Source organism: Notolabrus celidotus, chromosome 20 (genome assembly GCF_009762535.1).
Source record: "Notolabrus celidotus isolate fNotCel1 chromosome 20, fNotCel1.pri, whole genome shotgun sequence".
NCBI classification, from domain to species: domain Eukaryota; kingdom Metazoa; phylum Chordata; class Actinopteri; order Labriformes; family Labridae; genus Notolabrus; species Notolabrus celidotus.
Window position 1 is genome coordinate 5224745 of NC_048291.1, and position 20510 is coordinate 5245254.

The 20510-nt window shown below is 40.1% G+C and overlaps 2 protein-coding genes across 4 annotated transcripts in view; one reads left to right on the plus strand and one right to left on the minus strand.

The window, feature by feature from the left end:
- tmem104 (transmembrane protein 104) overlaps window positions 1-17148 on the minus strand; it is a 123465-nt gene extending 106317 nt beyond the window's left edge. Inside the window, exons 1-3 of one of the 2 annotated variants that reach the window (XM_034711811.1) lie at window positions 16841-17148; window positions 12415-12485; window positions 7889-8010 (exon numbers count right to left, since the gene is read on the minus strand). In XM_034711811.1, coding sequence (XP_034567702.1) covers window positions 7889-8010; window positions 12415-12459 — 167 coding nt within the window. In that variant the 5' untranslated portion in view covers window positions 12460-12485; window positions 16841-17148. The remainder of the gene's footprint in view (window positions 1-7888; window positions 8011-12414; window positions 12486-16840) is intronic. The other variant, XM_034711810.1, reaches the window with a different exon arrangement.
- On the plus strand, window positions 1776-3512 carry LOC117832609 (chromosome partition protein Smc-like). Of its 2 annotated transcripts, none has more exons than XM_034711809.1 (2): window positions 1776-3037; window positions 3116-3512. In XM_034711809.1, the coding sequence occupies exons 1-2, from the start codon at window positions 1874-1876 to the stop codon at window positions 3359-3361; spliced, it is 1410 nt and encodes a 469-aa protein (XP_034567700.1). In that variant the 5' UTR covers window positions 1776-1873; the 3' UTR covers window positions 3362-3512. The 2 variants fall into 2 exon arrangements, with proteins under 2 accessions (XP_034567700.1, XP_034567699.1); XM_034711808.1 differs by having other exon boundaries at window positions 1784-1989; window positions 2056-3512.
- Window positions 17149-20510: the final 3362 nt, after the last annotated feature.

Consider the following 20510-nt stretch of genomic DNA (forward strand, 5'->3'; position numbering starts at 1 on the left):
CTCAGACGCAGCCGGAACGCAACGGAGCAGATCCAGTGGAAGTTAACACATTGACTAGAATAGAAACCTATCAGATCTGGAGCTGTGACGGATAGGAGACCGACCGGATATGGACCTGGTGGAATTCAGCCGTCACTCCAGGCTTTTAAACCCACCAATTCAGACTGATTGCATGTTTGTTTTTTTTAAGTCATGGTGTATTTATTGAGTTTTCCATACGGACAGACAAATACAACAAAGACAATACAGAAATAATAAAGAGAAAACCAGACAAAATTAAAGCCACAAGCGGCGATGAACGGGCCCTCGCACACCTGCAGCCACCACCTACGCGAGCCGCCGCCACATGTAAACAGCTGCCTGATATTTGCCATCACATGATGCGAAAGCAAGATCTGAGAGCATATGCAGCCTTTGGTGGTGCAAATGTTCCAAGTTTTTGGCAGATTGCCAAGAAAACCTCCAAACTTGACAGTGTGCCACGCCCACAATTTTAGTCTGAACAGAATTCCTTTTATCATTTTTACATTGTCACATTGAAATCTGTATGTATTTTGATGCATCGCCTGTTCTGGCCACTGCCTGATGCTTTTTGGAGAATTTGGCATTTGAAAGTCTTAAAAAAACATTTCTTTGGTTTATGCAGAGACTTTTGCTTTAATTTGAATGCAAAGTTATTTGGAGAAGTGTTTCGGCGGTTTGATGTTAGTGTTTGGAAGTTTGTTTTTACTGTCCTGGTCAATAGAAAGTGAAATACATATTATTCACATTAAAAGCTGTATGTGCATTTGATGCCCCGCCTCAACACATGCCACGCCCACAATTTTGGTCAGAACAGAATTCCTTTAACACTAATTTAATCGTCAATATGTCTACTGTAGAATGTGCCTTGTTTGGACTGAATCGGAGAAAAACTCTAGGAGGAGCTCTCAAAAGTATGCACCCTTATTTAGGCATCATTCTTCACATTCAAAGCTGTATGTGCGTTTGATGCCCCGCCTTAACACATGCCACGCCCACAATTTTTGTCTGATCAAAATTTGTTCTGATCATTTTTTTCTCGTCAAGGTGTCTACTATAGGTTGCCCTTGGTTTGGAAAGGATCGGAGAAATGCCTTTGGAGAAGATAACGAAAGTATGCACCCTTATTTTGTGACCCCGTTTTTCATGTTCAAAGCTAGGTGGCGCTCTTCCTGTTGAGTTTGGGATATGGGTGCAAGAGGCTTTTATGTGCGTCCTGATGCCATGAATATGCGTACAATTTTTCAAGCATGTAGCTCAAAAAACTCGATGCATAGGGTGTTATTTTTACCTCTAGGGGGCGCTACTGATTTTTTTTTTACAAGACCTATAATAACTTGCAATTTTCACCAGGCCCGATGAGTAACAACTAACCATAAGGGGGCGCCACATCCTCAGGTTTGAATCCACTGAGCCAGCAGCTTGGTCAGCTGTTGCTGTTTTTAAAATGTGTTTTATAATGAAGTTAACTTTATTTGACTTTATTCATTCTTCCCTCCCAGTCCTTGATTCTCACTCTTGCACTCTATGCACTTTGCATATTATATGTGTGAGGTTTGATACCACATTTTATACAGTTCTCATGTGTTATGTTGTTATTGTTTGAATTTGACATATTTTGCTTTTTTTTTTTGTTCTATGATGTTTTTAAAAAAACAACAAAAAAACCCATGTAATTCTTGAAGTGAGTCAGAGGCAAACGGAATGGAATGAGTACGCATTGTAAAGACAATGATGTACTCTGATGTCACAAAGGGCACTATATAAACCAGCAGCTTTTCCTCAGTCTGATCATTTTGAATCTGTTGTAGGTGAGATTAGTGAGACGTCCACACTCAACCAAACGATCAAAATGCCGAAACAATCGCAGAAAACGACCAAGGTTGCTAAACGCAAACCAAGACATCAGGAGGAACCCATCGATGTTTCAACACTTCATCTGGACTTAAAAAAACATGATGAAGTCTTGAATGCAGAGCGGGAAATCTCTCCCAAAATGAAGAACAAGAGACCCATACTCACGCAAGAGTTGAAGAATGAAAAGGAGTTCACTGCACGAAATCCACAGGACCAAGGGGACCAAGAGGAGCCGTGTAATTCCACTGGTGATGAAACTCCTGTCCTAGACGCTGAGTTGATTGAGTCCATCAAGAGAATGCCAAAAAAGCTACTTCAAGAGGAGTATCTGGAGCTGATGAAGGACTATATCATCACCAAGGGGAAGCTGGAAGCTTTTGACGCTGATATCCAAGGCCAGCAAGTTATCGTCAACCTAACGGCTGAACGGGATACCCTCAAAAAAAAAATGAAAGAGATCAACATCCAGAAGGGAGAGGCCATCAAGAAGCAGGAGAAACTCTTGGAGGAGGTGGATGAGCTGAAACAGAAACTCAGCCCCCAGGAATGTCCTTCCCAAGAGAACCCGGTGCTGAAGAACACGCTCAAAAACATCCAGGAGGAGTTCAAAAACAAGATCATCCAAGAGGTTCAGGGCACCCTTAGAGTCTCAAACCAAGAGTTCAGTGAGAGGTATCAAACAGAGGTCGCCACTTTCAGACATCAGGCTGAGATACTTAATAGTGAGCTGGAGAGGGAAGTCCAGGCAAATGCAGACAGGATGGTGGAAGACCAGCAATTCATCAAGAACTTACAAGTGGAACTGAACGCCCAGCATAGAGAAATGGCAGAAACCAACATCTCCCTGCAAAACACCCTGGACAAGGAGAAAGATTACATGAGAGAGATAGAGGAGTTGAGAATTCAGCTCAACTCTCACAAACAACTTCTGAAAGAACATGAGGAGCTGAAAGAGGAACAAAAAACCACCAAGGAGAAGTTTGACGCTGAGCTTCGGCTAGAAAAACAGAAATATATGCTTCTCCAAAAAGAACACAAGAGCCACAAGGCGATGGACGACCAACAAGACCAGATGAACCTGACAGCTGAGAAGGAAGACCTGATTAAGAGTATGAGTGAGAAGGAGGAAGAAGATAGAGAGATTACTGAAGCTGTCAAAGTCCAAGAGGAGGCTGAGGACTCAGAGGAGCAGATCCCCAAGCAGGAGTCGTCTATCACTGAGGGACCAGCCATCCAACTCCAGGAGGGGCCTGAGGACTCAGAGATCACCAGTGCTGAGACTTCTGAATCAAGTGCAACAACCCTCACCCCCCAGGAAGAGCCCCAAGATTTGACTGGAGTCACTGAGATAGCGCCTCAAGTCAAACCTTCATCCTGGAAAAGGTTTCGACATTTTATTGGATTGAGGAAGCCAAAGTCCTGGAAGAAGAAGAAGAAGAAAGAGCCTACAATAACTCCTCAGCCCCATCCCTCTGACCCCTAACTAACCTTCCTCCCCCATTTCCTCACCCCCATCTTCATCCTCTTCACCCTTTTCTGTCTTAGTGGGTTTCCCCCGGGTAACTCCGGTTTCCCCCACTAATCAAACAAATACAACAAACAATTAAATAAAAAACAACAACTAAACAAACAAATGTGGATTTTTAAAGTGTCTCTTTTATTACAGAGAAAAAGTATAAGTTTTTCCTAATTTACAAATGTGTGTCATGAGTCTTCATACAGTCAAGTTAATTATTATACTGTTGTCAGATAGGTATGAATTTAAAATCCTTAACCTACATGAATAAAGCATAACACTACCATTAGGTCTTTTTTTTGTTAAGAGTAATGTCAGAACCAGGCTCTGAAGGTTGGTTCAAAAGTGTTTCAGTGTGTGGGGGAACAATGAACCACAATGTACATGCACATGTACATTATTCACATTAAAAGCTGTATGTGCATTTGATGCCCCGCCTCAACACATGCCACGCCCACAATTTTGGTCAGAACAGAATTCCTTTAACACTAATTTAATCGTCAATATGACGACTATAGAATGTGCCTTGTTTGGACTGAATCGGAGAAAAACTCTAGGAGGAGCTCTCAAAAGTATGCACCCTTATTTAGGCGTCATTCTTCACATTCAAAGCTGTATGTGCGTTTGATGCCCCGCCTCAACACATGCCACGCCCACAATTTTTGTCTGATCAAAATTTGTTCTGATAATTTTTTCTCGTCAAGGTGTCTACTATAGGTTGCCCTTGGTTTGGAATGGATCGGAGAAATGCCTTTGGAGAAGATAACGAAAGTATGCACCCTTATTTTGTGACCCCGTTTTTCATGTTCAAAGCTAGGTGGCGCTCTTCCTGTTGAGTTTGGGATATGGGTGCAGGAGGCTTTTTTGTGCGTCCTGATGCCATGAATATGCGTACAATTTTTCAAGCATGTAGCTCAAAATAACCCCTATGGGGAGGGGTTTTTGAAAACTGTAGGGGGCGCTGGTGAGCAAATTTTTTCGACTTTTTTTGCGAAACCCATAAAATGTCGCAATTTTTCCCAGGACTGATGAGTGTGTTGGATGAGGTGAGATTACGTGAATTTTAAAGTCACAAAAATCCATTTTCCGTCGTTTTTTTTTTATGCCCTGCCCCAAAGTCCGACACGCCCACAACTTTCGTCTAAACGAAATGCCTTTACTTTGTATTAATCGTCAATTGGTTTCCTATAGAATGTGCCTAGTTTGGACTGAATCGGAGAAAAGCTCTAGGAGAAATTAGCAAAAGTATGCACCCTTGCACAGACCCATTTTGGCCCATTTTTTCATGTTCAAAGCTAGGTGGCCCTCTTCCTGTTGAGTTTTGAATATGGGTGCCAGTGACTTTTTTGTGCGTCCTGATGCCATAAATATGTGTAAGATTTTTCATGCATGTAGCTCAAAAAACTCGATGCGTAGGGTGTTATTTTTACCTCTAGGGGGCGCTACAGACATTTTTTTACGAGACCGATAATAACTTGCAATTTTCACCAGGCCCGATGAGTGTGCAAAAATACTCGCACTTTCATTAACGTTCAGGGGTCCAAAACTGCAATCTCCTATAATATGAAACCTTTAGGGTTACAATAGGGCCTTCGCCACCATCGGTGCTCGGGCCCTAATTAAATACAACTGGCTTCCAGTCACAGGACAGCCAGGGCAAAATGATATTAGAAAACAAAAGCAAAATAAAGACAATAACAATTTAAAGGAGAAATATATAAATAAATTACATAAAAATAAATTAAAAAGTGCACCAGATCGCAGAGTTGGTGATTTTTACAGAGCCATACCCCTTTTCATCCATTAAGCAGCACTGTCAATCGTTCCACGTAGGAAATAAAAGGATGCCATATTGTATCAAGTTTCCCAGTTGATCCCCGTAGTGTGTGTCTTATCTTTTCGATTTTGAGAAAATACATGACCTCACAAATCCACCTGCTGAAAGTAGGAAGACGGTCACTCTTCCAATTCAAGAGAACGAGACGCCTCGCAAGAAGGGCTGAGTAGGTTATACGACTCAACTGCACTTTAGTCTGAGTGAGTTCCCCCGATTGCACCCCAAAAAGACCCAGAAAAGGACACGGTGTGATAGTTTGACCTGTAAGCTCTGAGTATACATCAAATATTGCAGACCAGAATGTTTTGAGGTTTGGACATGACTAAAAGGTGTGAATAAGACTGGCTGGAGCTTGTTTGCATCTGTCACATATAGGGCTAACACCAGGGAAGATTCTGGTAAGCTTGACCTTTGACATATGGAGGCGGGGAACAATTTTAAACTGAATAATGAGTGAATTCCTTTAAAGGTGACATAACACACTGTTTTCATCAATATATATTGGTCTAAGAGGTCCCCAAAACATGTCTTTAAAGTTTATGCTAAAAAAAACCACTTTGAAATCAGATTTTGGCATGTCTGAAAAACCCTCTTCTTCAGTCCTCCTCAGAACACTCCGTTTTCTCTCTGACCACGCCCCCTCAGGAAGTGGATGTGCTTCGGCTGGTGGCAGCAGGACCTTTCTGAACGATTGGTCACAGATTTAGTGTTTCTTGTTGTTTTATTTATCAGTATGTCGACGTGTGTCTTGGTACACAGCTACAGCTATGAACATGTAGCTATGTGGCTATGCTAACTAGCGCTACCACTTATCCATGGTAAATAAAAATCATCCACTAGATCTTCAAATCTGCAGACGTGGGGAGTAAAACCGACCTCTGCCAGTAAGGCAGCAGGACCTTTCTGAACGATTGGTCACAGATTCTGTGTTTCTTGTTGTTTTATTTGTCAGTATGTAGACGTGTGTCTTGGTACACAGCTACAGCTACGACATGTAGCTATGTAGCTATGCTAACTAGCGCTAGCACTTATCCATGATAAATAAAAATCATCCACTAGATCTTCAAATCTGCAGACTTGGGGAGTAAAACCGACCTTTGTGTTTATTAAGACAGCCTACAACTAGCATGCCTCCCTCCTAAGCTCCTTGTTAGCACACATGTGTGCAGGTAATGAAAAACGGGGGAGGGATTCAGTATTATTTTATACAGTCTATGGGCTGAACAAGCTCCGAGCTCTGACTCCGTGACAGACCGGATATTGTTGTTACGTAACAAAAACAAGGAAGTCTGAAACGGCTCGTTTCACACACATTTACAGAAAGGTGGAGAAATCAGAACACGGGCAGAATGGATTTTTTTCATTCTCGGGGGGTTTGTAGACATGCCAGGGAAACATATTTCAGGTAGAGAACCATTAAAAAGTCCATTTTGCATGATATGTCACCTTTAAGTATTTTAGACCATTGATCTTCAGAGATATTAGTTTCCAGGTCACTTTCCCAGTTTTCTTTGATGATTGAAAGAGACGAATCTTCCAAATCAAAAATAGCAGCATAAAGTTTAGATCTTGTTCCCCTAGCTCCTGGATTGATTTCAAGGATAAAAAATCAACTGCAGTTTTTGGTGGCAGGGAAGGAAATTGAGCACATTTATTTTGAATAAAGTTTCTAACTTGTAGATATCGGAAAAAGTTGTTTGCTGGAAGAGCAAACTTAGCTTTAACTTGATCAAATGACATAAAGATGTTTTCTTTGTACAACAGTCTAAAGTTTGAGATTCCTTTTCTGGACCACTGATTGAATGCATTATCTATGAGGGAGGGCTGGACCAGGTGACTGGCTGCAAAAGTAGACATTGAGACAAGCCCATAATGCTTTCTAAATTGAGCCCACAATTTCAAGGAGTGTAAAACCACAGGGTTCTGACCAAGGGAGAGGTTCCGGTGGCTGGTGGTGAGGCTTTCAGCAGTGTGTCTGCCCCCTGGTGGCTGGCTGCAGTATAGGTCAAAAAATCAGTCAAACTTTAAAAAATAAATACACATCGTACGAATGTTTCTCACATCCGTATGCTGTGGTGATATGTAGTTCGTATTTGACTGATTTGTGTTCAAGGCCTCTTTTTCCTGAAAAGTTTCTTTTTCGTTAGTTATTAAGAGTTTAAAAAACAGGGTTTTACTTCCTGGTTTCCTTTGATTCACAGCCGCCGTGGAGTGAAACTTCAAAGGACACACAGCGTCTTGTGACGTCACGCTGTAGGGCGGAGCTTATTACAGTGGCTTCACATGTTCACATGCTCTGGCTGCACAATGGCGGCGCCCAGGAGTGGGATTTTTTGGCTTCAGAACCGTACAACGGGAAGAGGCGGAGCAAAGCTGTCCATTTTTATTTACAGTCTATGGTTCTGACAGACTGAATGCATGTTAATATAACTCACAGCAACTTTTAACAGGAGCAAACATGGTTGGCCATGCATATATCAAAAGTTTAATGTTAGATGTTTCTGTGCTCTTGGTTGAAATACAGATGTTGTGCTTGTTTGAAAAGAGTTCATTCAACAAAGAGAAGTCTCACGTGTTAGACATTAAAAGATCATGAGGCAGAATACAGGTTGTGTCATATAGAAAGAAACTGAAGCTGGGGGCAGAAGAGGACTCACCTCATGAATCCCAAAAAGGAGATGAGCGCTATACTGACGACCCAGCCGGCTGTAGCGAAGGCTCGAGGCATCGTCAGAGCTCCTGTGCCTACGATCAGGTTGAACATGTACACCAGCCCCACCTGGAAGAGAAGACATTTAAAGGATGGATGATAGAAGCACAGCACACGTCCAGATACTAAAAGGGGGACTCTGGTACTTAAAACCTGGGCCCCACGTCTGCACACCCTTGAGGTCTACGTGATCCTTATTAGGGCCCGAGCACAGCTGGTGGCGAAGGCCCTATTGTAACCCTAAGGATTATTTTTCTCCTTTCTTCCGCCACTTAAAATGCATTTTTGGACCCCTGAACGTGAATGAAAGCGCGGATATTTTTGCACACTCATCAGGCCTGGTGAAAAATTTACTAATTTATGGGTATCAAATTTTTTTTTGCAAAAATGTGCTCGCTAGCGCCCCCTAAAATTTTCAAAATTGCCTTCGTATTGGGGTTATTTTGAGCTACATGCTTGAAAAGTTTTACGCATATTCATGGCATCATGACGCACAAAAAAGCCTCTCACACCCATATCCGGAACTGAACAGGAAGAGCGCCACCTATTTTTGAAAATCAAAAATTGCTCCAAAAAGTGTCCAAAAACATCCACATGAGGGTGCATACTTTTGCTATTATCTCCTAGAGCTTTTCTCTGATTCAGTCCAAACTAGGCACATTCTATAGTAAACCGATTGACGATTCAAAACTGTTAAAGGAATTCCGTTCAGACGAAAGTTGTGGACGTGTCGGACTTTGGGGCGGGGCATAAAAAAAAAAAACATCCGAAAATTGTTTTTTGTAACTTTAAAATGCACGTAATTTCACCTCATCAAACACACTCGTCAGTGCTGGGAAAAATTGAGACATTTTATGGGTTTTGCAAAAAAAGTCAAAAAAATGTGCTCACTAGCGCCCCCTACAGTTTTCAAAAAACCCTCCCCATAGGGGTTATTTTGAGCTACATGCTTGAAAAATTTTACGCATATTCATGGCATCAGGACGCACAAAAAAGCCTCTTGCACCCATATCCCAAATTCAACAGGAAGAGCGCCACCTAGCTTTGAACATGAAAAACGGGGCAAAAATAAGGGTGCATACTTTCGTTATCTTCTCCGAAGCCACTTCTCCGATTCATTCCAAACCAAGGGCAACCTATAGTAGACATATTGACGATTAAAAACTGGTCAAAGAATTCCGTTCAGACTAAAAATGTGGGCGTGGCAGCCGTTGAGGCGGGGCATCAAGCGCACATACAGCTTTGAATGTGAAGCATGACGCCCAAATAAGGGTGCATACTTTTGAGAGCTCCTCCTAGAGTTTTTCTCCGATTCAGTCCAAACAAGGCACATTCTATAGCAGACATATTGACGATTATAAAACCATTAGAGGAATTCTATTCAGACTAAAATTGTGGGCGTGGCACACTGTCAAGTTTGGAGGTTTTCTTGGCAATCTGCCAAAAACTTTGAACATTTGCACCACCTAAGGCAGTCTACACTCTCAGATCTTGCTTTCGCAACATGTGGCGGAAAATATCAGGCGGCGGTTTACGTGTGGCGGTGGCTCGCGTAGGCGGTGGCTGCGGGTGTGCGAGGGCCCGTTCATCGCCGCTTGCGGCTTTAATATTGTAATTACAATCCTTATCTTTCACCTCCATACCTCTCTGATCTCCTTCATGCTCACGTCACATGTGTCTTTTTTTGCATTTCATCTTTCCATGCATTGTGTTCTTTTTTTAAATTGTATATTGTTTGTTTTTTCACACACTGTATTCTCTTATATCAAGTCTGTTGTATTGTTGTTGCATTTGTGAGTTTACATTGGGTGTCTAATTTTGTGGTGGGAATATTCTTCACCAGAAACAGTTGCTACTGTCGTTCTTCAAGCCATCAGACTCCACTGACAAAGACACAGAACATGGGATTTGCTTGTCAGCCAGACTTGAATGTTTGTACAGATGACTTTAAATCCATCATGGTTTATGTTTAATACACAATCACACAAAAACTAACCCAGAGATTCAGAGATAGAGCTGCGACTGTAATGTTCTGCAGTAAAATCCCGATTTTGTCAATGGATTCTGGTGGTTTTGAAAGAAGCAATAAGATTATGAATTTATTAATAATAATAATTTTATTTATGGAGCACTTCTCAAACATCAAGTTACAAAGTGCTTCACATGGGCAGCAAAAAAAACAAGCAGATCATAAAATCAGAGTCAAGATAAAAGAATAAAACATATTTTAAAAGACATAAAATTCCCCTAAAAGAATTCTAAAAGGCTACATCACGCACCGCCTCCATCCACCACATGACACTCCTCCTACAACTGCTCCACTGGCTCCCCATCACAGACCGGATCAACTACAAAATACTTCTCCTCACCTTCAAATCCATACACAACCTCGCCCCTCCATATCTCTCTGACCTCCTCCATACTGCCACACCCGTCTGCACCCTCAGATCCTCCTCCTCCATCCACCTCACTTTTCCCCCCCTGCTCGCCTTGTTACCATGGGGAGCAGAGCCTTCAGCCGCTCTGCTTCCCCCAGCTCTGGAACTCTCTCCCACCTGACCTCCGTAATTCTTACACACTCCCACATTTTAAATCTAAACTCAAAACTCATCTGTTTAAACTGGCTTACTCCATCTGACCACAACTCCACTGTCCCTTCACTTAAAACTTTTTAAATTGTGTTTTATTTCCTGTTTGCTATTTAAACTCTGTTTGTTTTTAATGTTGTAAGGTGACCTTGAGTGCCAAGAAAGGCGCCTATAAATAAAATGCATTATTATTATTATTATTATTATTATTATTATTATTATTATTATTATTATTATGTGCAGTGGTGGTAATCAGGGCCACAGCCGTGCATTATTATTATTATTATTATTATTATTATTATTATTATTATTATTATTATTATTATTATTATTACATGGCTAAACTAAAATACAATTATAATTAAATTAAATTAAATTAAATTAAATCAAATATAAACAAATCAAATCAAATTAAATCAAATTATATTAAATCAAATTAAATTAATTAAATTAATTAAATATAAACAAATCAAATTAAATTAAATTAAATTAAATCAAATATAAACAAATCAAATCAAATCAAATCAAATCAAATTAAATTAAATTAAATTAAATTAAATTAAATTAGAATCCGGAAAGGCTCTAAGCTCTAAATGTATGTCTCTATAAGAGATTTAAAAGAGATCACTGACTCTGCAGACCTGATCTCCTCGGGCAGATTACTCCAAAGTGTTTGACCCCTCACTGCGAACGCCCTGTTCCCCTTTAGTTTTCAATCTCAATACATGCGTCGGCTCGTAAGGTACTTAAAGATCTGCTATAGTTTCAGGAGCTTTAAAGGTAATCAGTAGAATCTGAAAATCAATTCTAAAACACACAAGGAGCCAGTGTAAGGAAGCTTAAACCGGAGACATAGTCTTATTTTAGCTCTGGTTAAAACCTTGGCAGCTGAGTTCTGAACAGTTTGGACAGGATCAAGTGATTTTTAAAACGGGCAGAATTTTAGAAATATTTCTGAGGTGATAAAAACACGACTGTACAAGTACACATTTACAAATGTAATGTATGTCTTCACGTGAGTAAGAATCATTTTGGAGCTGTCCTAGGCAGAAAAAATGACCAATAGTTGTTGTACTAGGAGTGGAAAGTTTTACATAGCAGCCTTTACAAACTGTCCTCAAATTCATACACCTCTTGAACCTGAACCTCTCTTTTAGATTCCCAAAACACCCCTGACTGAAACCTGTTAGTTCTGGTGCTGCAGACTCTCTACAGCGATCGATCCAGTGTCATTAAATATGAATGATTTACATAATGTTGTTTTCTTCTGTGGAAAATTTCAGACCAAACAGGATCAGGGTTAAAAGCTCTTCTTGGAAGAGTCCACCATTCTTGAAAACGACACTGAGCTAATTGGGAAGTGGTTAGCTCCTCTCAGGTAGCTCAGTGTTAAATGATTCAGACTTCAAGCTTCCTGGAAAAAGAAACGCTCCACGAGCAGAACTCGATGTTTGTGGTAAAGTCGTGCAGACATAAGCGGATTCAGGGTCTTGAAGGGTTAGTCCAAACTGCCTTTATACCAAGAGGAAGATGTGTCAGCAAATCAGCTTCCTCTTTGGTTTTCACTGCACTGTCATATGAACCATCGCCTACTTACAGAGACTTTACTCATGTAACACAGAGAAAGTCTCCTGGCATGAAGTGTAAAACTCTTCACATGTGTTGTTTTGATCATCAAATGTTTTCTAACAGTCACTTCTACAACTTTTTGTGAAGTTTAAAAGGTTTGCAGGTGAACTTTGCTTCCTGCAGCTTTGAATGAGAGGCCACATTTTTACTGATCTTTCTTTTACAATGGCAGAGTGTGTGAGTGTTAAAGTGTGCCTGACCTCAAAGAACTAAAACAGATTAGTAATTAACCAAAGCATCCTGCAAGGAAACTTACAAATGGGGAGTAGGGATCCCCGGTGTCGGTGATTCCGCCCGCCATGGCTGACGACGCTGGTTTCTTCTCACCTGAGGGAAAAACAAAAAACAAGCATGTTAAAATAATACAGAAAATAAAGTAAGGCTACGTCAAATACAAAACTTGAATATTTTATGAGTCTAACATGTGTGACTCTGAATTCTTGGGAAGACGCTCTTGGTAGGGATGAAAGGATATATCACAAGATGGTAAAAAAATCAGTACAAATAATAATAATAATAATAATAAACTTTATTTATATAGCACTTTTCTAAACAGTTACAAAGTGCTTCAAAGAAAGTAAACAATAATAATAATAAATATAATCCCAACCCTTTTTCATACACATATACACATATACATATACATATGTACACACATGCACATACATATACATACATACATGCATACATACACACACACACACACACACACATAATAACATGTTAGCAAGTTATGAAGGCCTTTTTGAAAAAGAAAGTTTTAAGAAGTGATTTAAAATTAAGAACAGAAGTAGCACGCCTTATTTCAGATGGTAGGTCGTTCCATAGTTTGGGAGCCCGGACTGAAAAAGCCCGAAACCCCTTGGATTTTAAACGGGCACTAGGTATAACCAATAAGCCCATGTGGGCTGATCTGAGAGGGCGGGGAGGCTTGTACCGAGTGAGAAGGTCTGTGATGTACTGGGGAGCCTGATTGTGTAGAGCTTTGTAAGTGAGTAGTAGTATTTTGAAATCGATTCGGAATTTAATAGGAAGCCAGTGCAAGGAAGCCAGAATTGGAGTTATGTGATCGGATTTTCGTGAACCAGTGATTAATCGGGCAGCTGCATTTTGAGTTAATTGAAGGCGATGAACAGAAGTATGAGATAAACCGGAATAAAGGGCATTGCAAAAATCTAGTCTTGACAGGATAAAGGCATGAACAACCTTGTGTAAGTCGTGAAATGATAAGAAAGATTTGATTTTGGAAATGATTTTCAGGTGGAAAAAACAAATCTGCACAACCTTTTTAACCTGGGCATCAAAACAGAGCTCGGAGTCAAATAACACACCTAGGTTTCTTGCAGTGGGTGTGATATTAAGTGAGAGGGATCCAAGATGGCTGCGTATGTCATTGGTAGGGTTTGATGTGGAGAAAAGGATAACTTCAGTTTTGTCTTCATTGAGTTTTAGAACATTTTGAGATGTCCAGCTATTGATATCAGAGAGGCATGTGGGGAGTTGATTTAAGTTGTTGTTGTTAGGGGAACATAAGGGGACATATATCTGGGAGTCATCAAATGAGGGTGGATTAAAAATCAATGCAGCATGATTTGTATTGTGATGATTGTTTTTAAAACAGTAGAAGGTGCTCTCTGCATTTCACTCCGCTTGTTCAACATCATGAAGGCTCTTGCGCTGCTCTCTTGTCACTCGCTGAGTTGAGCGTAACAGACATGGCGGCAGCAGGTGAAGACCGAGCAGTTCAGGATGCACCTTTGTGTTTACAGTCTGAGGCATGGCAGCATTTTAACTTTCCCTGATAGTCCTGAAGAAAAACATGTCAATTCACAGCCAGGAGCAGAAGCTGCAATTTAGTTTATTTAAAGAGGTTTATCTTATTGGTTTTAATATTTAATACTTTCATTCAGGAATCGTTCACTTTCCATTTCTTTATAATTGTTGTGAAATTTTCCAACAAAGTATTTTTGTACGGTCATTTTGAGTGTTTTTGAAAGACGCTGAAAAAAAGTGTGCAGTGGTTTTATTTGAGTTACAACCATAGACTGTAAATAAAAATGGACAGCGTTGCTCCGCCTCTTCCCGTTGTACGGTTCTGAAGCCAAAAAATCCCGCTCCTGGGCGCCGCCATTGTGCAGCCAGAGTCTGTGAAGCCACTGTAATAAGCTCCGCCCTACAGCGCAGCGTCACAACACGCTGTGTGTCCTTTGAAGTTTCACTCAACGGCGGCGGCAAAGGAAACCTGGAAGTAAAACCCCGTTTTTTAAACTCTAATAACTAACGAAAAAGAAACTTTTCAGGAAAAAGAGGCCTTGGACACAAAACAGTCAAATACTAACTACATATCACCACAGCATACGGATGGGAGAAAGATTCGTACGACGTGTATTTATTTTTTAAAGTTTGACTGCTCCCCCATTCAAATGAATGGGGGAGACAGATTTTTTGACCTATACTGCAGCCAGCCACCAGGGGGCAGACACACGGCTGAAAACCTCACCACCAGGGCCATATCCGGCACGCTTGGTTACAACCAAGCGGCAAATTCCGGTCTCAAACGATGAAGCCCATGCGGAAGTGCTATAAACTGCAATACATCGAAAATCCCCTTGAGGCTGGCTGCAGAAACACCGGAAACCACATAGACATGAATGGGAAAAAGACGATCTTTGCAGCATTAATAAACATGTTTACCGCCTGGTTAAAAAAAAAAACAGCTTGGCCCTACGAAGCTGATCTCTCTATCGGCACACACTGTACGGGGGGGAATTTTTTTCTAACGTGACGGTTAAGAAGATATTAAGATTACCAGTTTTGCCCAAATAAGGTCATGACTGACGTGACTCCCGGTCGGGAACACACAGCTATTGGCTAGGAGGCTCACCCTACATCACACTCTGCCTAGTTGAGTTCTGTTTCCAATATGGCTGCTGCCGTCGATTTGCTTCAAAACAGCTCTCAGGAACAGATGGGTGACATCACGGATACTACGTCCATATTTTATACAGTCTATGGTTACAACACCTTAAAATGAAAAGGGGTGGCTTTGTTTACAAAGAAATATAAGACAAAAAATGTATATTGAAACTGTCCATATCTGAGAATTGAAATAAAATAATTATTTAAATTTTGAGTTCAATCCAGTTTTCATGTAAAAACGTTAGAGAATCATATCGGGAACCAAAAATCGGGATTCGAATCGTGGGTCAAGTGTATCCCTACATCCCTAGTTCTGAGGTGAATTGATAATTAAAGTTTCATTTGGGTAATGACAAGATCAGTTGTGATTAAGTGTCCGGCGGGACAGTTAGACTTCAGAGCAGCAAAGGGGGGCAGATCATTTAGAATAATCCCTCCTTATTTAGATAAATGATAAAACCCAAAACTGTTTACTATGTACGTTAATGTAGAGAGAGAGAGAGAGTAGATCAAACATAACTGGCCGCATATGAAAAGTAAATGTTTGAAGTGTTTAAATCATGTAAAGCACTTTGAATTGCTTTTTTTATGAAAGGTGCTTTATATATAAACTTGCCTGCCTTACCTAAAATCATTCAATCAATCTTTATTTGTATAGTGCCAATTCACAACAAACGATATCTCAAGACGCTTCTACAAACATAGCAGGTCTAGACCGTACTCTATGTCAAATTATGAAGAGACCCGACACCAAGACAGGGTAACATCCAGTCCCATCTTCCAGACAGGACTCAGTCTGATCTCATCTTAATCCAGCATGAGCAGAGCACTTTGCAGCATTAAGCAACTTATAGCAGCAAGGACAAACTTGATAGATAGATGTCATCAACGGGGGTCGAGTTATATGGATTTATAGTGGAATTGATTTGTGAACTTGTGTTTGTTGTTGCGTGTATTGCTTGTATGTATAGGATGTGTGGACTGCTGTTGTGACACAAATTGACCCTTGGGGACAGTAAAGATTTTCTAATCTAATCTAATCTAAAAAACTTCCTTTAACAGGCAGAAATGAAAAGAAGGTTTTAGTGTGAAATAATTCAGAGTGCAACAGAAACAATGTCAGCAAGAAAATGAACTCAACTCAGGGTGCAACAATGGAGGAAATCAGGGCCGATACCTATTCTGATGTTATAAACATTGTAAAACCAGGAAGTTGGTTCATTGCTTTTCCTTTGGAGTAAAGGAATATGTATGAACAGACATTTTTATCATGCACTCATAATGACATTCACACATTAGTGATGTCATGATTTGAGCAATGCATTTGGCATCTCTTTAAATGCTGGCCATAGGAGCAGAAGAGTTAAACTAGCATTTGAAACATCTACTTTTCATAAAGGATCAACTTTGACATTTGAAAACCACGTGATGGTGCAACAAACCTTTAATGCAAACGTGGCGTTTAACATGTGTTGCTGTTCAGTTTGCTAAAAAACAACATTTAAGTGATAATTGCTTCGTTTATTAGATTCAGCATGCTGGAGTTCATGTCCACCTTTAAGATCTCTCTAAGCTGCAGAAAGTTATTTATTGATTGTTGATGTTTCTGAGGTGACATCTTGCTAACAACGCAGCTTAAGTCAGACTAGCTTTGACATCTGAATGATATAGTGCATCATGGTAACGTTTTATGAAACACACTGATAAATAAAAAAGCAGGTAAACAAGTGTTCTAGCTGAACACGAAAGTAAACACATCTCACCTCCTTTCCTCTCTTTCTTCTTCTTAGCCTCTTTTAGCTGCTAGGCTAGCAGGATGCCCCAAACTGTCACCCTCACTAGCTAGCAGAATACCCGGAAAAAAACCCTCAGCCCCGGGATAACATGAGGTCCTCCGCTGAGTCAGTCAAAGGTGAGTTTGTTTGAACCTATAGCTGAATGAAAAACACTTCTCCATAGGTTAAAAACGCTTTACCGCTCAGCTAACTGAAGCAGTAAAGTAAATAACAGCTGACCTGCCAGCGTGAAGGGCTGTGAAGCTAACCCGGATGTACGCGTTCATTTCCGGTAACTAATTTCAAAATAAAGCTTACATTCTATTTCGTTCATACATTCAAATAGGTGGTTTGCTAAAAAGCTTTTATTTTGAAATCAGAATAATATAACGTACTACATTGGTGTGATTTAGCTTGATGCTGCCTTTAGGGTTGCTCGTTCAGTAATATGTACCTAAATCACATCACAGTAAATAAAGAACAGATTCGGGGATGTCTTATTTATCAGCAGTGCAGGTATCCCTACAATTCTTATCAATTTAACCAAGAAGATTCATTTAATGTCAAATAACTTCACATTAGTTGAATTGTTGCAGTTTTAAATCACCTCAATGACTTGTTGTGACCCGCCCCTCCGTGCTACTTCAGCCTGCAAAACTGTCAACTCTGCAACCAGCAGTCATATGATACATGTGCATGTCATATGACATGTTCACCTGTGCTTAGTTGCTTCTGTACACATTTATAAAAGAACATTTTTGCAACAGAAACCCTCTTTTTCAGCATTTTAGAAATTAAATGCAACAATACAAACAAGCTATCTGTGTTTCATATATGTATTTCTAGTCTTTCATATTCTATTTGTGCTGGTATGGACCTATGGGTCTGAAATATACTGTATCATATCAAATCATATATATGTTTACCACTGAGTCATTGTCAATACATGCAAGAAAGGAAAAAAAAGACAGCTTGTATGCAGTTTCATTTTCACTTTTCGGGCGGTTTAAAATGGTATAAAACATATTTTGTATTTAGAATCAGAATCAGAAACACTTATTTATCCAACGGGGGGAAATTCAGTCATTACAGTTAATAGCTTTAAAGCTGATTTTATGGAAGATATAAAATGATATACAAATGCTGAACACATTGGGATATACAGTTGAGGTCAAAATTATTACCCCCCCTTGTGAAATCAGATAAAACCCTTGATTTCTCCATGAAAATGACTATTAAAAACAAGTGTTTATAGAATATTTGTTTCCAAAAAAACAAAGTCAAAATGTTCACTATGTTTGACTTGGATATTTTATTGATGCAATGAATTGAAACAAGAAAAGGTAAAAATGGCACGTCCAAAATTATTAGCCCCCTGGCCCTAAGTAGTCAATAGTGCGCCCGTTCTGAGCCATACCTGACAACAGCCTCTTCAAGTAGTTCTCTACAAGGTTGGCACATGTCTCAGGAGGGATTTTGGCCCATTTTTCCAATGCAAATTGTTCCAGCTGGTCCAAAATACATGGTTTCTGAGCATGGACATTCACTTTGAGCACCCGCCACAGATTCTCAACAGGATTGGGATCTGGGCTCTGTACGGGCCACTCCAGGACCTTAGTTTTGGTGTCCTTTAAGAACTGTTTTACCAATTTTGATGTAAGCTTTGGATCATTGTCTTGTTGGAAGACCCAGCGCCGACCAAAGCCTAGACTAAGAGCAGAGTTTTTCACATAATCCCTCAAAATGTCAACATAACTTTCTTTTTTCATGATGCCATGCACCAAAACAAGGCTGCCTGTGCCTGAGGCTGCAACACAGCCCCCCACAGTACAATGCTCCCTCCACCATGGCCAAACATGAACAACATCCATATGCCCAAAAAGTTCCATCAGATCAAAGGATGGACTCCCAAAACTCATCTTTACCTTTCAAATGTTTATGGGCAACCACAGTTTGGCTCTGATGTGCCGCTCTTTGAGTAAAGGGGTTCTTCTGGGACGATGGTCCTGAAGCCCACTACGATGAAGATCCCTCACAACTGTGCTCCTTCAAACATCAACTCCAATGGAGGCCAGGTCAGCAACAATTATTTTGGCAGATATATCTGGGGCTTCTTGCTGACACCTTCGACGACTTTCCTCTCCAAAGTTCTTGAAATCTTGTGTTTTCTACCACGCCTAGGTTTGTTTCTTACAGAGTTTGTCTCCTTGTACTTTGCAATGATGCAACGTAAAGCTGTCCTAGACACTGTAAAACGCCTGGACATGACAGTATAGCCTCCCCCTTATTATGAGCCTCCATTATCTTCTTTCTGAGCTCAAGACTGATTTCCTTCTTTCCATTGTCTTTGGCATGGTTAGTAAGAGTAGTCTCTCTCAATAACGTGTTCAAGTGCCCTGTTCGGAGTCCCTTAAGTAAATCTCAATGCTGTTTGGATGCTCAGGTGTTGTTAGGAAGCCAGCTGACTGCTCAGGTGTGTTTTAAAAGCAAAAGATCACAGGGGGGCTAATAATTTTGACTACCCCATTTTTCACTATATTTGATATAAAGCTATTCTAAAAATGTATTTTACATTCCAAAATGTACCAAAGCTACTAAAGAACACTGGTGAATGTTTGCTTATATCAAGTTTTATCAATGATTCAAGCATTGGGCAGAATTTAAAGAAAATGTTCCAGAATTCCTGGGGGGGGGGGGGGTAATAATTTTGACCTCAAGTGTACCATGCTATCTGCTGTTATATGAAAAACCCTCTTCAAGGATAAAAGGATGCATGCAGCATGAAGGCCATCAAATGAAAAATTAATATAATTTTGATTTAATGTTATTAGAATTCCTCTCAAATCCTCTCAAATCTGTAAAATATCACAAATAATAAAATCCCAGTTATACATTTTAAATGACAATGCACATACATGCCATCTTTCTTATTAAATATCTTCAGAAGCATTATGTGTTACATACACAATAGATTAATAAAGTGATGATAAACCCGGACGCCTCCCTTTAGAGGTGTTCAGGGCAGGGCATGTTATTTATTATATTTATTATACTGCCTACTGCACTTTAAGTTTCTGATGGATGAGTGTGTGGATTGGCACCATCCTACTTGGCTGATCTTCTCCATGTTCACAACCCAGCTCGAGCACTGAGGTCAACAAACCAGCTGCTCCTGGATGTGCCTAAAACACGGCTTAAAACCCGGGGCCACCGAGCCTTTGCAGCAGCGGCCCCCAAGCTCTGGAATGGCTTGCCACTCCAATTCAGATCGGCCCCCACTGCTGAATGTTTTAAATCTTTGTTGAAGACACATCTCTTCTCTTTGGCCTTCTCCTCGTGAAGAGGACAGTAATATCCTGATATGTTGTTGTTTATTGTTGTCTTCATGTACTTTTTACTTTTTACCTTGTAAAGCACTTTGGCCAACACTGGTTGTTTTAAATGTGCTATATAAATAAAGTTGACTCGACTTGTGTGAATGCTGTGTTTCTGACATATATTTGAATATATATTTTTATGCTGTATTTTTAACGCCATATTTTTTATTACTATATTTTACCAATGATCTCCTGGAAATGCTCTTTTATTTGTTTTTACACTGGTATGAACAAAATGACAATAAAGCTTGATTTGATTTAATTTGATTTGACGTCCAACT

Bases quoted from the DNA above. Each gene is read 5' to 3' on its own strand.
- LOC117832609 (XM_034711808.1), top strand. From the start codon at position 1,874: ATGCCGAAACAATCGCAGAAAACGACCAAGGTTGCTAAACGCAAACCA. The intron at 1,990-2,055 runs GAATGCAGAGCG...GCAAGAGTTGAA, and splicing joins AAAAAACATGATGAAGTCTT to GAATGAAAAGGAGTTCACTG.